Source organism: Coenobita brevimanus, chromosome 14, assembly GCF_032717465.1.
Source record: "Coenobita brevimanus isolate Jiangsu-jjx chromosome 14, ASM3271746v2, whole genome shotgun sequence".
Taxonomy (NCBI): domain Eukaryota; kingdom Metazoa; phylum Arthropoda; class Malacostraca; order Decapoda; family Coenobitidae; genus Coenobita; species Coenobita brevimanus.
In genome coordinates, this window is record NC_136967.1 from 11,380,313 (window position 1) to 11,404,070 (window position 23,758).

Genomic DNA, 23,758 nt, shown 5'->3' on the forward strand with positions numbered 1-23,758 from the left:
CTTAATCACTTAGACAAATGCCAGTATTTATCAAAACGGCAAGAGAGTTTGGTTAATGACAAAGATCTAGGAAAACCGATGGGGAAGGCCTTAAAGACTGCATATATTTGCACTAAATATGTAAAAACCATAACATGGAAGGCTTTCCGAGTGGTAAGTCAATGCCGAGAAAATAGTTGTGAATTCAAGTAATGAGGCAAGATAAGAAGTGTTATGGAAGATGGCCGGTAGGTAACAGCCAGTAAGGCTGTAACAAGATTAGGTGTCCCTAAGGTGAGGTTCTTCAGTGTGTAAAATTACTGTCTAAATGTGTCTGTTCTACTCTTTTTGTACATTCCATGAAACAAGGCCAATGTAGTCCGAAACACTTGCGAAATACAGATCTTTGCCTTTTTCCTGTTTTTCCTTTCCACCCTTTATACACTTTTTATGACGTGGTAGATCAGTTTCTTGCAGGGTTATGCATATTTCACATCTCTAAAGCTATACTGAGTAATCGCGCTGTAACACCCACCAGAGCTGATCCCGCCATTGCCACAACACCGACGAGCAACTTCATTGCCCTCATGATTCTCTTGTGATGGTTTTCTCACTATTGCTGGCGACACCAGAAGGCGACACAGGAAGGACAGGACAATTGAAACGGCCGTAAGAAATCACTAAATGGCAGAAAGCGTACCATGAAGTTATCGAGGAATGGTGGGGTAGAACAGAAGGCGGGCAAGGCAATATGTGGCAATGAGGTGGCAAAGTGAACTAAAGGAGCGTCATGTTAGAGTTATGCAGTGAGACTACTAATGTGGCTGACCAGAAGAGCAATGTTCATGGGCGGAGTGGAAGTAGTCTGGGTGGGGTGACAGCAAGGGAAAAAGAGTACAGGTGCTGTAGGGAGGCAGTGCTTGGAAAAAGGGTGGTGCAATTAAGTGTGGGGGTGATGCAGTTAAGGTAGGGATGGTGCAAGGAAGTGTGGGGTGGTGCAAGGAAGTGTGGGGTGGTCCAAGGAAGTGTGAGGTGGTGCAAGTAAGTGTGGGGGTGGTGCAAGTAAATAAAAGGGTGGTTCAAGTAAATGAGGGATGGTCCAAGAATATGTGGGGGTGGCGCAAGTAAATGTTGGGGTGGTGCAAAGCAAATGTGGAGATGGTGCAAGGAAATGTGGGGATGGTGCAAGGAAATGTGGGGGTGGGGTAAGGAAGTGGGGTGGTGCAAAGGTAATGTGGGAGTGGTGGAGGTGAAGTGTGGAGTGATGAAAGGAAGTGGGGATGGGTAGTGCAAGGAAGTGTGGGAGCAGTAAAATGCAATATGGGGATGGTATGAAGACACGCGTGCATCAAAAGACACGCCAGGTATGGAGGCGCTGTGTGGATGAGAAGACGTGTTGGTTAGAAGAATGACAGGCGGGGAAACAGTCTGCGAATAAGGTAACAAGTGTGGATTTAAAGAAGATAAGCCAGATAAGCAAGCAGTATGTGCAAGATAAGACCGCGAGGGAGACACAAAGGCAGAGCAAAGCAAGAACGGCCAAAACAGGGGAGCAGTGTGGTGGAACTGGTGCAGGGAGGGAGGAAGTGATGTGGCAGGCGAGCACTCCTTGAGACTGAGTGGTAGTTTCGAAGGAACTAATTTAAAACTGGCCCCTCTTAGAGCAGGAAAATATGATTGGAAATGCCGGTACCGTGACAAAGATGGCGATATGTACCGGTAGCTACTGAAGTGAAATTTTTCCCTATAAGCGCATAATCCGGATAAAAATTGAAAATGAAACTATGGAAAGAGAACAAGAATGTCTGAAAGAATAGTGTAGATGACAAGACATACCATATGAAGGAGGGAACGGGTAGTGGGGGAGGGAAAGGGTAGCGTGGGTGAGAAGCGGGTTGGGAGGGAGGGGGGAGCTGGGTTTCCTAAAATTATGCGTTGAGGAAAAGACGAGCGAGCAAGAGATACTTTTAGCTACAGACCCTCGCGGCAACAAACTCGGGGCTTTGTAACTTAAGTTGGACCGAACCACAAAATGTACCTGAGAAAAAAAAAAAGTTGAAAAGAAAAGGAACGAAAGAAAAAAAACGACCTGTACAGTGGGAATCATCAATCTAGAACGTTCCGCCCGAAAGCATTGTAACAGCTCACTATGGCTATAACTGATCAGTATTTGTAAACATACTACGATTAAAACTAAAAAACTACATAGTGTAAAGAGGCAAAACATACTCTTGTTTAACACTTACATATATAGTATGCCCGCACAAATAAAAAAACTTCACTTCTCAGTAGCATACAGCATCATGAGAACAACAGCAAAAACAACAACAGCAATAATAATAATAATAAAAACTTTGAGAACAAAAGCAAGATATATATTGTTTTTATGGATCTCGAAATAACACATGACAAAGTAATCACGCCGGAATTGTGGAAGGCATTATTATTATTATTATTATTATTATTATTATTATGATGATGATGATGATGATGATGATGATATTAATGTATGTATAGTGTGGAATAAAAACGGCTGAATGCTACAAAGTTTTTATGATGGTGACAAAGTGGAACAGTACAAGTATTATGAATGTTAAAATAAGTGGTCATCAGTACTGGAGTGAGATAAGGCTGTATTAAGTCCCCAAAAGGCTGTATGAAGTCCCCACGTTTGGTCAGTGTATAATATATGTGGATGGGATCTCTATACGACCACACCATCTAAGCATATCTTCTAAGTTCCGCTCTAGAAACTGCCTTACCGTACGCCACATCTGTCACGAATCTCCATACTTCTTCTGTCCAACCTATAGCAAAGAAATTCTGTAAATTCCATATACCTCTCAGTAGGATGAACTAATTTATATTGCAGTATACGAGTATTTTTACCACTTCTAAACGATTTTATTCAGCATATATGTTTCAGTCAAGGGGAAGGGGTAAATTTAGTGTTCATTAATTCTTTCATCACTACAGAATTCTCCTAAGATGAATAAAGACATCTAGAATAGACAATAATAAACAAAATGGGAAAAACATTACCTTTGTGAAGAAGTTAACATACTTCCACTACTCTCACTTTTAATTTTCCAGACTTGTCATAACCAAGTCTCACTCACATATACAACCCTTAAGAGCCCAGCGTCCCTAGGGTGATGGTAGGGTACATTTTCAAACCCTAACAAGTGGTGCCAGGCACAACAAACCTCGCCCAAAAGCAGTTATTTTACTTTCAACCGTTTTCAAATTATAGCCCCATGAGAATCATGGTGCCAAATGAAAGCCCATATGAGAATTCTCATATCTTGATAATAGTAAATATCTCAATCTTCACCCAGTTTCAAGATGTAGCCCCCAGAATAACCGTGACTTTGACTTTTCAGGGTCACTTAAGGTCAAAGGTCATGGTACGAATTAAAAGCCCACCTGGAACTTCCTATATGTTGATAATAGTAAATATTTGCAACTAGTTTCGAGTTATGGCCCCCTGAATATCCGTGACCTTGAGCTTGACCTCAAGGTCACTCAAGGTCAAGGTCTTGGTGTCAAATGAAAGCCCATGTGGGAGCTCCGTTATGCTGATTAGGTAAATATCTCTAGCTTCAACCGGTTTCAAGTTATAGCCCTCTGAAAATCCATGACCTTGATTTTGACCTTTCAGGGTAATTCGATTGTCTCCAAAATTTAATCGCTTGCTTCATGTAATTTCATTCAACCGTTTTCCGTAATGCTGCTAACAAACACAGAAACAAAGAAACTCGACCAAAAACAATACATTGCCGGACTCCGTCCGGGCGATGTAACTAAACAGGCAACCCTATCGTTTGGACCAATGAACTTTCTTGGTTCTGCGTTGGTAAACGAAGGGCGGTACAATAGGTTTCTTCTCTGCAGAACCCCAAGTGCAGCAATGCTGGGCTTTGCAGTATTAATGCACAAACAAATCTTCATGCAGCCATCTTCCATTTAGTACTTTGTTTAGAATTGGCCTCCCTTGGTCGAAAGTTAACAAAAGACTGAAATACTGGAGCCGCATAACTTGGAAGATCCACTAGATTCCTTACCAGTATATTTCCGCATACGGCGAAGTAATATTTCCATGCATGTCATTAATTTTATGCAACACTGTGTATATAAAAAAAAGACATACAGTAATAATAATACGAATATTAACATTAACATTATGAGAACGTCTTTATTATCTTTGTCTCCGGATGATATAGCTCAGGGAAAAATTAAATATTAGCCTTCATTATCACTTTTAACACAACAGATCTTTACTAAGTGAATACAATCGTCTGGAGATTGCAAGATTATAACAGAAATTATTGTCATCGCAGTGTTATGCAAAATGATTCGCTACGGAAGAGGTACTAAGGTCCCTGGGGTGAAAAGGCCCCTCGATGTGACTAAAAATCACCCCAGCCTGCACGCCCCGCCAGCAGACGTGTTGTTAATAGCATAACTGACCTGCATGGTGGGGATAGGATTGTGTGCTTCGCTTCATGGGGCACGCTAGTTAAAGAGCCTCTTACATTGTGTTTTTCTTCATTCCTGAATGATATGGATGATGACGATGATGATGATGATTTTAGCAGAAGTCTTGGTGTCCACCGTCCTGCACAAGTTTCCTTAATGCCTTCAGGCGAATAAAACTGTTGTGGTCAGGGAGGCGAAAGTTGAAGATGAGGGATGTTGAGGAAATTTGGTGATGGGAATGAGGGTGGGATGTGGGGGTGGGGGTGCTGAGGAGAGGATGTGGCTATGAAGGCGGCTGTGTTGAGGAAGACAGTGGTAACAAGGTGGAGATGAGGGGTGGAAGCGGTGAGCAGTGCAGAGGGTGGGGGATCGAGGAGACAGTTTCCAAATGCCTATAAGAAGCTGCCTTATTAGGACTACTGCATAACAATGGATAATAGTCAACAATAGGAGTCCACCATTATATATGTTGTTTATTTGGAGTACCGTTCAAACAGATAAGGAATGGCTGTTGCTTTAACTATATGCTTAAACTAAATCATCCTGACGTTGTTTTTGTCTAAGAGCTAATTTATATCACTGACTAACCTCCAGTGCAAATGGGAAAAAAAGAAACAATATTAAGAAGTCTGGAAAACAAAGACCATGGGGATGCGGTAACGTACGGCCGTATGCTTAAAACATGAAAAGGCAAAGGAAAAGAACAAGACCAAAATATCTCAAAGACATTTGTGGGACAATATTAAATAAGCATCCCCACAATACACAGACCAGTCAGGAATATACAGAGGCCAGACACGAACGATCTCAGTCACATAGTTCAGAAACTACCGAGATAGATCAGGGGCATCCTTTCCTCTTCGCGACCTGAAGTCTGTAAATACAGTACTTCATTACTGGTGTCCAGCAAAGATTCACTAGGAAGCACATTTCAGAATTCCTACAGCCATCCACACACGAACAGATGGTGCCACACCCACACACATTTGAGCATCATTTGAATACTTGTACCCAGAGTTTATTTTGTGATACGATAAGGACCCGTTCAACCTTCAACCAATGGACGTCTTATTCATATTGCTCTAGTTAGCATCAGACTATTTTTTCTCTGCTCGAAAGAAACTTCTCGAAATGAAGGCATCAGATACAAACTTCACTTACACTTTCACTCTACTAGGGCTTTCCAAAGGTGAATAAATCGTCACATAAAAGTTAAAATGAAATACAAATGAGGTCCTCGAGCTGAAGGAGGTAACGGTATAGCCAGCTGCGATCGGCAACGACGTCAAATTAAAGGTGTGGGCAAAGGAATGGACTCCGGTTTAAAATGAAAAACAAATAACGAGGAATTTTCCTTTTGAGAGCTTGTATTCGAGACATTGTGTTATATTCTGATTTACTTTACTTTGCGGGAACTAGGTCAGGCGGTTGTTGTATATGAAGCTATCAATAAAGGGAAACTGTGCTAATGAATGACTGTGTTCGTGCCAGCTAATGATTGGAAGCTGTCCCGTTCGTCACAGTTCCATAATATTACGCTGTACTTTATTAAATATACCGGAAACAACTGTAACTTCACCCACACGCACCCCAAGAAGGATGAATGCAGGTAGTGAGTGATTTACCAATTCATGAGAAACGAAACTTGAGAAAAGGTAAGCATAGAATAATTTAGGAAAGGACTTGTCTCTTATATGATGGACACTATACGTTACACCCATTATTTCCTGAAGACATAGGTTAGAGCACTAGATGTGATTTACAAAAAAATACAATAAAAAAAGTACATGTTTCATCCATCAGCAATGGGCAAATGCTGGAAATACTGCGCCAGAGTAACTTAAAAGAACTTCACCATGCAACAATGAAAGGAGAGCATGACGTGAAAAGGGTAGAATCTGCTGCCATCAAAATTATAACCTGTTGCACAAGACTGTACCTGGGTAATAGGTCCGGTGAGACTGACGGTGCTCGAAGTCTGCTCGGATAGCAGTCACCTGTTATGGTCCGTTGTATATATTAACTCTTTTCATATTGGTCCCTCATTACTAGTTATGATCTAATTTCCATGCAAGGCTCTCCACGAATTCTTCAAAGCATAATTTCTCTTTTACCTGAATTTAAAATATATACATAAGCATTATATATTCCTGGCAAAGTGTTCCTCGTAACCGTCCTTTTATAGTAATTCGAACACAGGCTGATTTTACACATTTCCTTTAATATATATATATATATATATATATATATATATATATATATATATATATATATATATATATATATATATATATATATATATATATATATATATATATCTGAGCAGTATCTAAAAGAATTATCTTCGTAAACATAGCCAGACGATAAATTTCAAGAGACACAATATCAACACCCAATAAATGCAAGATAATGAGAACTTGGTACAGAATGACTTGGTTTAAGAGAAAGAAATCCAAAGACGTTACGCGGCAGTCGTAGGCCTAATCACTACTGGGGTCTGTTAACTAGCGTGGGAAACTGCAGCCTCCACGTGACACTTATATCCAGACAAAACTCCACTCAAAGTTCATTCGGCAGACTCCACACCCAAAATGCATCAGGGAAGGAAAAGGCCGACACCACCAGCCACCCCAGCCCAGCAATAAATCAAGACTGGATCTGAACGTGGCAACCTGTCAGCAAAGGTTGAACATTTTAACACTCTCAAGGCAAATAATTTCTCTCTCTCTCTCTCTCTCTGTTAATTCTTGCAATCTCCAGACGATTATATCTGGGTGTGGGAGAGACATCAGGTTGCTTAAGGGTTAATGGAGACTGTTTCTAACCTCGTCACTACAAACAATCCGTCGGAAGTTAACAAAATCGTCAGCTGGTGGCAGGAATATACAAAGATAGATAGAGAGAGAGAGAGAGAGGGTAAAATAATGACAATACACGTCTAACCTCTCCTTTTTAAAATTACCCCCACAAACTGAATAAACTCGTCTGTAGATAACGCGAATATAATAAAAAAAAAAGTTGCATGATTCAGTTATTAAAATTATTGAAGGCATCATTGCAAAGAGGATGTCAATGTGCAACAGTGTGCTTGAATCTGACAACGAATGCCTTTTTCTTTCTCAACCAAGGTCCTGTACAGAGGGGAGCTGAGTTACATGTGTCTGTGTGCATGTTCTCGTGGGGCAAGAGAGGGAATGTATGTACTATGTGTGTGCATGTGTAGGTATTATGTGTATGTATATATGTAGATGTGTGTGTGTGTGTGTGTGTGTGTGTGTGTGTGTGTGTGTGTGTGTGTGTGTGTGTGTGTGTGTGTGTGTGTGTGTGTGTGTGTGTGTGTGTGTGTGTGTGTGTGTGTGTGTGTGTGTGTGTGTGTGTGTGTGTGTGTGTGTGTGTGTGTGTGTGTGCGTGCGTGCGTGAGTGCTCGGCAGGGCAATTTCAATACTGCAAATCACCACATTTTCCTTTGGTGTTTTCCTGTTGTGTGATGTGCGTGCGGGGCCAAGTGCGTGCATCAGTGAGGGGAGAGAGATGCGCGGCTGCAGAAGGGTCCGACCTGGCCTGTGTCTCTGTATCCTCCTGTCTATAATGGTGAGAGCAAACACCCGTGCCATGACATCTATTATTACTCTCATTATTATTTCATTCTTGCTAATACTAGACGATGTTGTTCAGCTTACAGGGCTACCTGGAAGTGAAGGGGTACAATCTCTGTTGACTACCACAGAGTTTTTTCTTCCTTTCTCTTTTCTTTTTTTTCTTTTTTATAACGTCAAACCATACCTGATAATGTGAAAGAGTCGAAACAGTCGTCATTAACCCTTTCATCTTACTACTCTTGCTACAGTCAGATAACGTTATTAATACCATATTCATTAATCCCTTCAGTCCGATGGCAACTTTTTACCAGCGCCGGACAAACTGAAGTCCTTAGAAACAATTGTCCTTAACCGTTTTTTCCAATGAGCATGAAGAATGTTTTTTTTAGCTAGGGCTAGACCTCACAGTGAAGGGGTTAAAAATATCTCCAAAAACACTTTCAGTACAAGGACATCATACGTATCTACCTTGGAAGACCAGGTGAGTGAGTGCAACGCAAGTTTATCTTGTCGCTGAAAAAAAAAAAAAAAAATGAAATAAACCTCCACTGCATTCCAACCGTTTATCCTACTGTAGCAATTTTTAAAACCTTTACTCTCATGGTCCCTCCCTACCTTCCAACACAATTCGGGCTCATCCTACCTATTCCTTTGCGCACTAAGCCCATATCTTTTCTTCTCATGGACGGCTTTATGACGCAACGCACATTACTCGAACGAACTTTTGTTGTTTACTCTTGCTAATGTTAGACATTTTAATTTAGCTGTGGGGAGATCTCTGGAGCTGAAGGGCATAGAATTATGCAGTACTCCACTATCTCTTTCACTACGACGACGTGTTATACTGTATTTAAATCACCGTCAAACGATATTTATTCATCTCGGGGGAACCTCCAAAAGCATAGGAGCTGAAAAACTTTTGAAGTAATACTTTCAATCACGTTATGTAACTGGGATGATAAAAATTCGAAAGCCCTCGCAACTAACCTCTCTTAATCTGATGACGTATTTTCAATTTTATCCATATCTATAAGCTATTTTATTTACCTTAAAATAGGCTTTCCGAACTGGATTGGTAAAATATAGCCTGGGTTAACCTCTTCGCTGCAATAGATCCCTCCTAGGTTGAATAAGATCGTCTGGAGACAGCAAGAATAAAAAAAAAATGGATTGAAGAGGCTAGTAGATAAATAAAATGGGTGTAATCAATACAAATAATACAAAAATACAGTTTTGTGTGACATATTGCAATGAAAATAATCACAGGAAAGTTGATAGAATTCATAATACTCCCCACATGAATTTTCATACTGTCCAATATAATATATCATCATCATCAGCATCATCATCAGCCGTGTGAGCATCCACTGCAGGACCGGCCTATCCCGACCGAAGTCGGGACGGTACAGCCATTGTATCTCTACCAAGTGGCTTAGGCTGTCTGGTAGAGATTATATGTTGGGTGAGAAGTGCTTGTAAGTGTAATTGTAGTGTTGGAGTGGCTTTGGATGTGTGTGTAGTCTGTGAACCATGTGTAATCGGCCCGCGCAAGCCGACTGGGTGCAAGCATACTTTATAGTATGCGACGCTGATTCAACCACAGCACCCCTTGTGTCCGCCAATGCAGTATGGCCGGGCGAACACTCCCAAATTTTATTATATATACAAAGAGAGAGAGAGAGAGAGAGAGAGAGAGAATTGTTTACATATCGATATTTGTGTATACCCACAGATATATATTCATATACGTAACTGATGAAATTATTGTGTTCGTTTAATTACAAGATTATGCATGCTTGTAGGAAAGCATACATTACACAAACATGTACAGTACTTGCAAGTATATAAATTCTTATGTATAGCTGCTTGAAATGTCTGCCAATCTGATCGTCTGAATTACTGTGGTCAGGAGAACTGCTCCCCATTTTGGTCGAACAATAACGAAACTTGGACAAGATTTTGAAAACTTTGTTAGCTTAGGAAGATCGAATCCTGGAATTTGAAAGTCATTTCTGCTCTCGTTATTTATCGTATATAAGCGGTTTGATATTAGTTTTCGTAAGAGCAATGTAAGTAATCGGGTATGTGACGTATCAGTGATGGTCGCCTTCACTTATAAGTTGACTGGCACCAGAGTATTTACGTCCTGCGTCTACTACGTTGGAGCAATGTGGACCCCTGCTTCCTTATCTGGTGTATCTCCGCATAAGATAAACGCCGCATTCTAATACCATAATTTTTTATAGCAGTATGAAGGTTGTACAATATATCATGTAGCGACATATTATAGGTAGAACAATATATTTTACTTGTTCACAGTCTGTGCAGACCGTCTTCCTCGGATTTCTGGCACTGACGTTATATATGTTCGACCAGAACAACTACAATGGTGCCACATCGACCTCCAACACATTAATCATCGTAGTGCTTAGAAATGAACGCAATCGTAGTGTCACTGAATCCAGTGTCTGCCTGGGGTTTTCCAAAGATGATTAAAAACTAGTCAAACACAACCAAAGCCGTAATATGAACTAACATGTGTCTTAAATGTGTTTACTTTCTGCGATGTATTTACCAAAACTATGGAAGATAATGCATTCCCTGACTGTCCTCAATACCTACAAGCTTCCATCTATACTCCTCACATTTCTACAACGCATCGTAGATCGGCCTCGTTGTATACAGCATCCCCTTTAAGAGAGGATATTTCCGTGCATCTAGTTTTAGAACGTGGATTGTTTATAATATGAGATGATCTGAGGTAAGGAAACCTCTATAATGAAAAAATTGTGCTTAAGATGAAAGAACTGTAATGCACGTCGAAATAAAAAATCGCAACAACGTCATTATGATCCTCTCTCCTCAGCGACACACACCCTACCCTTCCTCCCTCTCTCTTCCTCCAACCCAGACCGTCTCCTATCGCTCCTCCCTTTCTCTTGATTTCCCCTTTTCTATTTTCTCACTCCCCCCCCTTTCCCCATTCCTTGACGGCCTCAATGCTCATCTTGCCGTTTTCTCTGCTTTCCCTGCTCTTCCCTCCTCTCTACATCCATTTTCTTCCATTCCATTCGCTTCCCACCCCGCCCTATCCACTTCTACTATTTATAATGACCACACCTAATTGCATAAATAGCATGAATTTCACAACTTAAATATACTTAAGAAAATAAATGTTCACTTACTAATATAAATGTAAAATAAATAATTAAATTACAAGTATTCCTCCACTCTCACCTGTGCAAGGATGAATGTCCCCTAGCCACTTGAGATGCCACATCGTTACTTTTTACAGATCCATGTCAGTCTCTACTATTTTTCTTCTACACTCAAAGGTACGTAAATTAATCTATATAGAAAGGATCAATACTTGGCACATGTATCTAGTAATAATTGCAATATGCAAATAACACTTTCTTCGTAAGATGGGTGCATTCCAATGAACAGGGACACAGCGAGCATCACAGCTTTTTTATCCTCCAGAGTTAATGGTTAAACGAAAACATTGTTTGTTTGGGTCCACTGGATGCATGCACGGATGATTTACACGGTTTTGGTCCGTAGTTCCGGTGTCTGAACAAGGTCCTCTCCCCCAGTTTTCAAGATAAATAACATAAGCGCACGAACATGCAGATCATACCGCACCACCAAGAGAAACAACACTGCCCGGATGCCCGATTGCCCGAGGGGCCTGGCCCGCAACTCTGTGCTCGGATCCTGTACGAAGCACTTCTTTATACAGCCCTATTGGGGGGTTTCGAACCTTTTTTTTTTTTTTTCCTCTTCTTCTTCTTAACATTTCATTTTTTGCTATTTTGGAATTCTTCAGCCTGTCTAACAGGAGCAAACCCAGTCACCTATGCAAGATAATTTTAACCGATGTTAGTTGGTGTGCGTGTCTGTGGTAGTGAGTGATTTTGCTACAGGAACTAAGCATTCTGGACGTGCTGGACTGAGTAGCGAAATCTAAAAGGACTCGATCAGCAGACAGTCAATAATATGGGACAATATGCGGTTAATTTAAACTAGCCATTCTTCGGTGGTAAGTTTGTCAGCCGTATTCTCAGTGACCCAGGTGATACTACTCTTTTGCGGTTTGTTTTGAAAATAGCACCTTAATATTTTCATGCATGTAACCTGTGCAAGCTCTGTCTGTCCTAGGCAAATAATAAAACATAAAATATTAAGTGATGTTCAATATAATCAACGGAATGAGAGACGCTACGTAGTGTCCTTTACCTGCGAGAACACGGCTTTTTGTTCATAAGTAATGACACACAGTTCACCTACTCTGATCAACTGGAACAGACAAAATAATCAAGCGCGAGAGAATAGTTCGTAATTCAAGGATTTTTTTTTTTTTTTTCTAAGCACGGATGTACTGTATATCTGTGAGCGTTTTCCTTGTGTGTGTGTGTGTGTGAGAAGATATTCATGTTGCTGTTATTTTTTACGATAGCATTTAGAGCAGGGAAATAAAACATAAAAACCGTGTTAGCTGTCTCCATGCCTCAAGAGCATTACATTATTCATGTTACCTTCACACGATTATATCCAACTTGGGAGGGATTTTTCGAACTTGTGGTGTCAGATATACTCTTCAATACCAAAGGTCTTCCCTATGTTCAGTATATCTGGATGTAGCAGGCATAAGATACAAAAACACTTAATCATACGAAAGGAATTATAAATGGACGAAACCTTGCCATATATAAAGAAATTTTATTCCCTTGAATTGGAGACGCCATTTTTCTTTTCTAATCGTTCTACAGACGTTTTTACGCTGTACCATGAGACGTCTTACCTAAGCTAAACAGAAACATTTGTTCGTAACAAAAAAATATACAAGGCGTCATCCTTGCGAAATGGTTGGTAAAGAGTGGTTTTAACCCCTAGACTACGAGAAAACTTACCCAAGGTAAACAGAATCGCTGTGTCAAAAGTATGAATGAAATAAAAGAACGTCTTCGGGCAGGAGGGATAGTAAGTGAGGCAGAGGATAATCTCCATATTCTGCTTCTCTCTTTTCTTTCCGAAACAAAGTTAACAGTATTGATCACCATTCCTATGCTACTTATTATTACGAAAATCAGACATCAGATTTTTTTTCCAAAAGTTTTATATATATAATATGAGTACAGTTGTATTTACCAAACTGGGACACGTGAAAATTTCTTGTGTGGCATCACAATTTACCAGATACAAGTAATATATCAGGAATAAGTACCTATCAATGAATAAATAAATAAATGTCTTACTCTTGCTGTTACAAAAATTTCATCCTTATTTTACTCTGGTCCATTTGGCACGTGTAAATAACCATAGCCAAGAGAATTATTTCAGATACTTATTGATCTTGATCTGAATATTACAGACACCGAACTTGGCAGTTGTTTAGTGTTTTCACATTTTTCTTTCTCTGTTCATCTAACTGTTATATAAGATTCATTACAAGCTGCTGAAATGAATGTAAAAATTTTCCAGAATTAAATAAACTATAGGAAAACACACACACACACACACACACACACACACACACACAACCACCTGCTGCAAGTACTAACCCACCCCCCGCTATGAACTAAACCTCCAATCACTCTTACACTTCCCATCACCCGCAGCCGTCGACCTCCCATTCGCTCCCTACACTCTCTGCCGCTATCTGTATCCGTATCTGTATCTGGTGTTGTGTGGGTATCTGCATCTGTACCTACATGGACATCTTTACACTAACTTTATAAAATCCCGCATACATGAGTGAAAGCATGTGGGGACGTAGTAACTGACAGGGAAAGCACCGAATGTTCTGGGATTTCCCACCACGTCAAAGGAGTACACAGGACTTATAGATGACAGGAGGCCTATTAGCCTATAACGAGTTTATCCGTTGGAAAGAAAAAAAAAAAAAAAAAAACTAATTCTGCTAATATCTACTTAATGTGTGTGGGAAAAGGATTGAAATGAGAAAGGCGAGAACTGAAGAGGGAGTAGACAGTGAACAAGTGGTTTATGAGGAAAAAAGCAAGTGTTGAGACTTAAGCTAATATGCTTGAGCAGGATTTTTGCGAATCGACTAGATAACAATCACAAATAAGTATATGGTTAACAAAGACAACCGGTATACATTTATCACGAATACAGTTGACAAAAGCTGGCTTAAGTACAGGTCCCTATTAACATGGCCAGGTATGAAGGGAATGGGGTAAAGTGATTATACATTGGTTGGGTCAGCGCTGGGATTTAACTAAAAAAAGAACAAGTGTCAGAGCTTAACCCAACGTGAATCTTCAGTATTCTGAGGATAGGGGTAAAGGCACGACACCATAGCATCGATAAAGAAATATCTTCCACCTCATACAGGGTGGTTCATACATTACGCTCCTTTTCCACACTACCGAATGATTAATTGTGTGTGGAGAGGACGGCTCAAGCAGCATTATCAAAGTCAGTCCTGTATTTCTTAATTTCTTACTCTGCCTCACCAGCAGAACGAGCCGTCCTCGAAACACCAGTAAACTATTAGGTGAGTTTCTAGTGGAGCGAGATTTATGGGCCATCCTGTATATCCATTTGCACAGCACCCGTTTACTTATTCAGTGGCATAAAGTGATGTCCGCAACCCGACAAATAACTTCCTTTCAACACAGCTATTGCGTACATAACAAAACTGTCCGTCCATATAGAGGGCGTATGGTGCTCAGCCGTCACGAAACTGACACACAGTTATTTATATATACATTTTACAACCTGATTAACTTGGCCTCCTTCCCCAGGTGACGTTGCTGGTGCTGCGGGTACACCAGAAAGGCGTTGATGGAGAGACAACAGTCAGAATAAGGATGATGGGACCTCTGGCCTACGATGATCCTCAGCTACTTCATCTGGTATCAAGGTCGCTCTACCTACCCTCAACACAGCCTTCAATTCTCGTGGCTGATCAACCTCTAACTCATGCAGCTAAGAGATATCTTCTTTACAGAAATGAGTTCGCATACAAATTCTGTCAGAAGATGATCAAAAAATTGTTTCAAGGAGTCCGGAATGGATTCTTTGTGGAGGCTGGAGCTCTGGATGGTGAATTCCTCTCCAACACTCTGCCACTGGAGAGAGAGGCAGGGTGGACAGGGCTGCTGGTGGAGGCTGATGGGAATATGTTTGAACAGCTAATAAGGAAAAGGCGACGGGCGTGGGCCAGTCACTCTTGCCTCGCCATCCACCCACACCCACACATGGAGACCCTGGTTAAGTTCGTGCGTCACAGCCAGCTCACTGACGAGTTCTCAAAGCACTCGGCGAGGGCTCACGGGGCACTGCTGGGTGTGGCTGGAGGGGCAACGTTAGATAATTCTGCACCCGGCCACCAGGTGTACGAGCCGGTGCAATGCCTTCCGCTGGCTTCGCTGCTGCTGGCCCTCAACATCACCCGGGTGGACCTGGTGTCGCTGGACGTGGAGGGTGCCGAAGTGGGGGTGCTGCGTCACTTCCCTTGGGGCCGTGTCAGCGTCGATGTGTGGCTGGTTGAGCACGTGGCATCGCACCCCACCGCGCCGGCCCACAGCACCCCACAGAAATCTGGCTCCTCGGCAGTTTCCTCAGCACGGGCGAAAGTTGACCAGGATTTCATAGATTTGTTTACCACACACGGATATGATATGTACACCGTCTCCGATAAGTTATTCATTCCTAATTATGTGTTCATTTTACGTGGATCAAAGCCTCACACAAGATTAAGAAGGGCGAAACAAAGGTTACATTCACTATAGTATTGTATAAGAGTTTGTGAATTATTTAATAAATATTCATCCCTTTTACTGAAATGTTATAACCTACACAACACAATGTCCTAAAACATTTTCCTCTCTCTCTCTCTCTCTCTCTCTTGCTTTTACTACCACCGGGCGATTTTATTCAACTTAAGACAGACCTTCAGTAATGTGGGGACAGCCACGAGCTCCATCAACCCATTCGGTTCGGCGTCTTTCTTCAGTCGTGCTATTTCCAGTTTTATTCAGCTTACAGAAGACCTTTCGTGGTGAAGCGTTCACGCCGAGATATGGAGAGCGATTTTCAGATTCTGCTTGATGATGGACGAGACCTAGGCCCGTATTCTAGATGGCAGTAGAGAATTCGTAGCACCTCTTCCTTGGCGACTTATTATTTTTTTTTTTACAACAGAACGGAGGAAGGAAAAACAAATGAATAAAAAAAATAATCCATTCACCAGATTACTGGTGTCCTCTGTTCATAAAATATATGTAACAGTTAGACTTGAACAGCTGTGGGTTGAAATTTGGAAGGACACAACTCTGGGGAAGCGAGTTCCAGAGAGATGCAGTTCGAGGAATGAAAGAATTCTGATAGGCAGAAGTTCTGCAATATGGCTGAGTGACATTCCAGTCACGAGCGCTAGCAGATGCCCGTTACACCTAAATATTCTCCTATATCTTTCATATATCATCTTAATTTCGACAGATTGCCATTATAACATTCAAGCTGATGTTGAGGTATAATGTGCAGAATAAGTAAATAAATAAAAATAAGTATAAATAAAAAATATATACCGGTATATCTATCTATCTATCTATCTATCTATATCTATATCTATCTATCTATACATCTATATCTATCTATCTATCTATCTATCTATCTATCTATATATATATATATATATAAATCGTTAAGAGAGATGAACTACGTAATTTCCAAAATCACATTTAACGGATCAGCTATACAGTATATAGCTAAGTCAATCTTATTCGTCTCTCTCTCTCTCCCTCTCCCTCTCTCTCTCTCTCTCTCTCTCTCTCACTTAGACTGATACGAAGAGGCACACGTATGAAAAATAAAGCAGAGCAATAAATACCCCAAGCACTGCCAAAGCTCCAATCTCCTTCAAAGTGGGTAAAGGAACACAGATTTTGTGGGTTAATACGGACATCAGGAGCGGCCAAGTCTTCAAAAGGAAATGAAGCTAAAATGTGGTAAGTAACTGCTGATATATTATGAAGAACACGGTATGAAAGTCCACGGAACACTTGTTACCAGTGGAGAAAGAGAGAGAGAGAGAGAGAGAGAGAGGGAGAGAGAGAGAGAATCTGATACCTCAACCGTTATGAAAAAAAGAGTTATAAATCAGTGATAAGGCACACAACACTCAAGGAAAACTAACTCGTGAACAACCGGCAATTTGGGGGAGGAGGTGGCCGAATAAGTAGAGAGTTGGCCTGCATTCCTGTTGGACCCGGGTTCTCATCCCCGCTGGGGCAGGGAACAGTTTAAGGATTTGAATGTCATTAAAGCAGACTTTACGGATCTACTAGATGACCCGCCGACATGTAGGCTAGTAAAAATACCCCTGCTATTACTAATACCAATACACCAGTTCTGTATGAGACAGCCGTAGCATGTATTCAATATGGACGGTGGGGAGTTGGCGCCGAAGTGGTGACATGTGAAGGTGTATGGACGTAGGAGGACTACTGGGCCTTGGTAACGGGCTGTCAAGCCTATGCCAAAAGTTGGACACATTAAAAAAACACACAATAATAATAGCTTTTTAAATACTAGAAGAGCACTCAGTGGAGTGCACCTCTCCGACAAGGGCAACATAATTTCCAAACCACTCTTCATAATGGATTAGGTTTTCTCATTGCTGATTAGGGTTTCACAAATAAGTTTTTCCTGCTCCAGAATCTGTAATACGATCCGAATTAGCCCCGAAAGTTAATCGATTGTTCCTTGGGACATGGGCTGTATACCCACCAAATTTGGTCCAAATCTCTCTTTTAGTTTTTGAGTAATCTTGCTAACAAACAAACAAGCTAACAAACAAACAGGGGTGAAAACATACTCTCCTTGTCGGAGAGAACAAGGTGGTCCATATATAACCTTCCACTTCCACTCCCCTGGGCGATATCTCGAGTCTTGTCGGGACGGCTCAGTCAGTGTTATCAGTATCTACCCGCATCATTCATTCATTTCCTAATCTCACTGCCACAACTACGTCCACACCAGCCGATTGAGCCGTCCCCGCAATACATCAGATCCTGCCAGTGAGTTTCTTGTACAGTGCTATATACTGGCCATCTTTTATAACTCTTCTTTACATATATAAGGTGACTCATGAGTGTATTGACGCATATAAAGGTTTTGGAAAGCTCTTGGGAGTAACCATCAGCCTCTTCAAAGTTTTATTTTATGTCGCAAAGGAGGCTTCGTAGTACCTCTTCCATTGCGATTTATTTTTCATAATATTCATAGTCTACACCTTAACATCCTCCCGTATTTGCTAGATAGTTTTAACATCGACACAGTTTGGATCAATAGCCTGTACGAGGATGTTCAGGCGTAATGTGCAAAGTAACTCCCTAAGGAACAGGTGTTACGAAATCGGCGAAATCATTTGCAGTACAACTGGAATTCTAAGTTTCCTGGTCATATTAGTCTAACTACTCAGACTCCTCATAAGACTTCTGCTGTAAAAGAATGCCAAGTTAAAATCACGTTTCCCAAAGCTAATATAAGATTATTTGCTTCTGCGATAGTTCCATAACGATTTATTGTGCATAGGAGCCAACACCTAAACATTCTCTTGTATTTGTTATATAGCTTTAACATCGACACAGTTTGCATCAATAATAGCCTGAAAGAGGATCTTGAGGTATAATGTGCAGAACCGTTCGCTATAGAACAGGTGTTACGAAAACTGCGTAATCACTTGGAATACAGATCTGGAGATATGCACTCATGAACATCATGCAGTAACGGTATGAACAGCAGACTTACATTTAAGTACTCCTATCCTCCTCTACCCCGGCCAGTGAAGTATTTATGTCCAATTTTCCTGGTCAGATTAGTTTACCTATCTAGGCTCCTATTAACACTTTAGCTGTAAGGAATGCCGAGTTAAAATCATGCTTCCCGATGCTAGTATATCACAAGATAATTATTTACTGCTGCGTTAGTTCATAAGTTAACGCATATACAGGGCACACAAAAAATTAGTACATAAACAGATACGGTGCTTTGGCGTTACGACCCCGAGCTACAGCGTCTTGTAAACTGCCAGCTGCGCGAGGTTTAGCGATACGCAAGTTGACGACTGACTATTCAAGTGGAGCTGTTATTTCTCCTGAACAACAAACTTCACAGAGCCAACTTCTACGATAGTCTGAATCTATGAGTAACAAGGAGTACATAGGACGTTACTTGAGATCATATTTGCTATTCTCTGCTGGTGTATCTCCTCTACTACTTGCCATATTACCTGTTACGCCAATTACGTAACCACTTCCTGGTGCCCCTACACCCCCTATAACGCCACTCCACGCCCCCAGTTGTGATGCGAGAGAGCTGGCGTATTGGAGGCATGAGGTGGAGAGGGAGACTGGGCGGTGCTGGTGCCGTGGTGGTGGTGACGGGAGCTGCAATGGTAGGTGGCTGTACATGTAATATCACGTACAGTTACAGACTACAGTATATCTTTCTCCCTGTGTGGCTTAACAGTTATGGAAACCCTTACACAGTATTTCGCAAAAGTTACTGGGATTCAACGATCGCCATCAATGAGTTTTGAACGTATTGCTCGCCGTCTTGTTGTTTATCTGTGTGAAGTGGCTCAATAATAATGTCTGGAACTGAACAAAAAATAAATATGTAAATAAAACAGATGTGCAGTTTTTTTTCCGTGCATTCAGAGAAAACATGGAAACTGCATACCCAATCCTGCGATACGTATGCCAATGTCGTTGAAATTTATGTGCTCACTTTCCGCTATTTCTGATCGTTTTTATTACTGGGAGGTAGCTGACCCCCCAAAAATCACTGGGAGGGTCATGCTCCCCAAATATCGCATTTCAGATGAGTCCTTTGTACAATATGTACTAGGATATTAAAGACATATCTGCAATCCTTTCATAAATCCTTAGAATTCTGGGTTTCCGAAGGAGGACTAACGCCCCTAACAACCATGGCTGGAGAACTGTATAGAGTGGAAGAACTTCCCAGTAACTATTCAACTCTTTCCCCTGTTTCTCATCATTTTTACTTATTTTATATCACAGTATGGATAAGAGTGCATCGAACATGTACTAAAATATCAAACCCATATATGCACTCCTATCACTATTTGTGAGATTTTTAAAAATCTGGTGAGGGAGGGCTGAACCCCCTAAAAGTCAGGGTTGGAAAATTGCATATAATGGAAAACCATGCCACTAACCAAACGAACTCACCTGGGAAGTTTCATTCATTTTTGCAAGGGGGCTGACCCCCAAGAATCATTAGGCGGAGAAGGGGTCACGCTTCCCAAATGTTGCCTTTCGGACGACAGTCCATTGTACAACATATCCTAAAATGTCAAAGCCACATCTGTCCTCCTTCCCTTATTTTGTATCCTGTATAAGTTTGGGAGGGGGTTGACCGCCCTAAAAAATAATCGTGAAAATTTTTATACATTTAAGGATATCAAGTACCCAACCGAACTCACCTGAGATGTTTTGTTGAAACCCAACTGCTCACCTTCCCTCATTTCTAATCATTTTAATTTTTGAAAGGGGAGATGACCTCACAAGAATCAGTGTGGGGGTCACGCTCCCTAAGTATCACATTACGGATAAAAGACCATTGTACTGTACATCATATACTACAATATCAACCCATATCTGCCTTCCTTTCATTATTTTATTTTTTTAGAATTTTTGATATGACTGGGGGGGGGGGGTTGCTGACTCCCCTAAAAATCATGGTTGGAAAACCGTATATAGTGGAAGAGCTTCCCAGGAACCCGACGAATACACCTGGGAAGTTTCATTCAAATCCATCAAATAGCCTAGGAGGAGTTAAACACACACACACACACACACACACACACACACACACACACACACACACACACACACACACACACACACACACACACAGCCTGAGTATATATGTTACAGGGAATTTGTTTAACCAGTGCCTTCATGAAATCCCAAGGGAATTCGTGAAATGAGTTTAAATTAGGATGGGTTAATTAAGGTTGGGTTAGGCAAGGCTGGGATAATATAGGTTACGTTCAGGTTAGATCAGGGTAGGTCAGTTAGGTAACGTTAGTATAGATGAACGCTTAACACAAGTAACAATTTATCTTAATTAACCTAGCCTAACTAACCTAGCCTAACCTAACCTAACCTTAACTTAGAGTATCCCAACCTGACCTAACCGCAGCCTAATTTAAACTCATTTCACGACTTCCCTAGAGATTTCCTGAAATCACTGGTTACACAAATTGCCTGTATCATAATTTATATATCACTGTGATATAAGACGAGTTGTCCAAAATGATACCATCCTGCGAGTACCACCCTGCCTCCAAGAATCGGTGAGTAAAGTTTGCTTTACTGTTTTCAATCTTAAATGGAAACAGTGGACGATATTATCTGATATAATTTTGCAATAAATTTTCTTGTATGTTTATGCTGGTTATTTTAATGAATACAACATAAAGACGAAACTACACTACTGTATGTATGAAATACATTCTCCTTGTAGAAATATTTGCTAATGAAAACAAATGCACGGCAGCAGCGCCTATGATGAAAGAGTCAATCACCAGGCATTTTTTTATCCAGTGCACAGTAAGGAGAAATGAGGGCTTTTCTAACGTTAAGTAAATAAACCGCAGAAAAATCAAACCATCTTAAACATATATTATTCCAATTAAGATACTGATAAGAATTCTCTAGCTTAAATATAATCATATAAATCTTAGAAGATAGATGGTCTTCTGACTCTACAATACTGTTCTGGTTTAAAAGTGTAAATCTGCCGTTAATTCCTTCACTATGGTGCTAAATATAACAATCTGGCTGTGACAAAAACATAATAAAGACGTCAAGGTACCGAAGAAGGTATTGGAAACTGCTTCTTGTCCCTCAATGCCAGAGTATTTGAAAAAAATCTAAGAAAAAATAAAGTCTGGCTGCAGTAATAGTAATATGTTTGAAATGTCATAGTTCTGAGGGGATTAATGTGCTGAACTCATTTCTCTCTCTCTCTCTCTCTCTCTCTCACACACACACACACACACACACACACACACACACACACACACACACACACACAGCGAGACATCGGTTGAAATTTGATCACAAGTCTCTGTTTCGATGGACTGTGCCGTACTGCACATAACTCGTGCTATGTTAGATACTGTCTTCCACCAAAATTATTTAACAAGGATCCTGGGGGCTTCCATCACATTAATAAAGTCATCTGGTGTTACAATAAAACAGTAGCATAAGCTAAGCAATGGCCCTGAACGGTTAATCGAAACAAATTTGACGTGGCTGCTGTAATTGCTATGAGGATAATGGTTTGGCTCATTTTACTGTGCTAACGTGGTTGTGATTATTATTATTTTTTTTTTTTCGGCCAACATGGGATTTTGAAGATAAGTGGTTGAAATCCTTGCGTTAAACTCATATATCGCTTACATGTAGTGTGCTGCTGAAAACCCAAAGATTGAGAATTGTTCAAACTACCTACAACAAAAGTAACACTGCTGTTCGGTGTTTGTTCTAACTTAGCGAATCTCTCTTTCTCCTTTCAGTTGGTCATTGGTCAGGTGCAGTCAGAGTGGAGGGGATGACGTGATTAGTTACCAGAGAGAGAATTCCTACATAATAATTAAGGTTCACTGAATTCTATGTAGCCACAAAACTTAGTGTTTAAGCTGTGACAACTAAGTAGGCAAGTTGTATGAGTAGCCTGGTTCCATCATGTAAAAATGAGCAGACTAAATTTCCGTGTAGTCATAAACTAAAAATGAAACTCCGAGAATTCGGGCCCCGAGCTGTCAACGCAAAGCGACGCTCAGAATGCCTTGCGCATGGACTCGCCGTACAACCTCCATGACAGGGTTCATTATGGGTTTCAATGAGATTAAAAATAAACCAAAAGGACCCCATATGACCCTGACCTTTGATCTCTTGACTTTCCTGACCTAATCAGGTCATTTTCCCCTCAAACTGTATCACTAACAAAAGTATGATCGAAATTCGTCGAGGGGTTCAGGAGATATCGCACCCACAAGGATAAACTAAGTCGACCCCACACGACCTTGGCCTTTGATACCATGACCGTGCTGACCTAACCAGTTCACCATCTCTTTATACTGCATCACTGAAAAAAGTTTGGTGAAAATCCGTTAATGGGTTCAAGAGATATCGCGCCCACAAGAATGTTAGGTCGCGTCCACACGTGTGCAGGAACAAGTGCTGGCAACACGTAAACAACACAATAACGAACAAGATACAAACATGCTGGGAACAGCAGCGTCCAGATCACGTTGTTAATGATGAAGTCTCAGCTGCCTCGTATGGACACACTTACCCCATAATCTCTGCTGCCAGCAGGTATGAAGCTGCACTGTAACATGTTTGCATACATCCGTCCAAATACTATTGCATACATGTATCCAAACATGTTGTCAGCTATACTGTCAACACATGTTCGAGTACACGTGTGGACGCGCCCTTATGGCGCACGGATCCACGCATGTACGCACGCACGGACGGACAGACCAATCACTTAATGCTTCCTCCACCATAGGTGGGCGGAGGCATGATAATACCATAAATGACTACATCTTGGAAGGTGTGATAAAACACTGGAATGGCGCTGGTTGGAATTTGGTGACAATTTCTGATACAAAGAAGATC

The 23,758-nt window shown here is 41.0% G+C and overlaps 1 protein-coding gene across 1 annotated transcript; it reads left to right on the plus strand.

The window, feature by feature from the left end:
- Nucleotides 1-951: 951 nt before the first annotated feature.
- LOC145418263 (uncharacterized) lies at nucleotides 952-23,471 on the plus strand. Its single transcript, XM_080286707.1, has 5 exons — nucleotides 952-1,020; nucleotides 14,831-15,804; nucleotides 19,394-19,488; nucleotides 21,366-21,420; nucleotides 23,453-23,471. Exons 1-5 carry the CDS (start codon nucleotides 952-954, stop codon nucleotides 23,469-23,471), a joined length of 1,212 nt encoding a protein of 403 aa, XP_080142833.1.
- The last annotated feature ends 287 nt before the right edge of the window (nucleotides 23,472-23,758 follow it).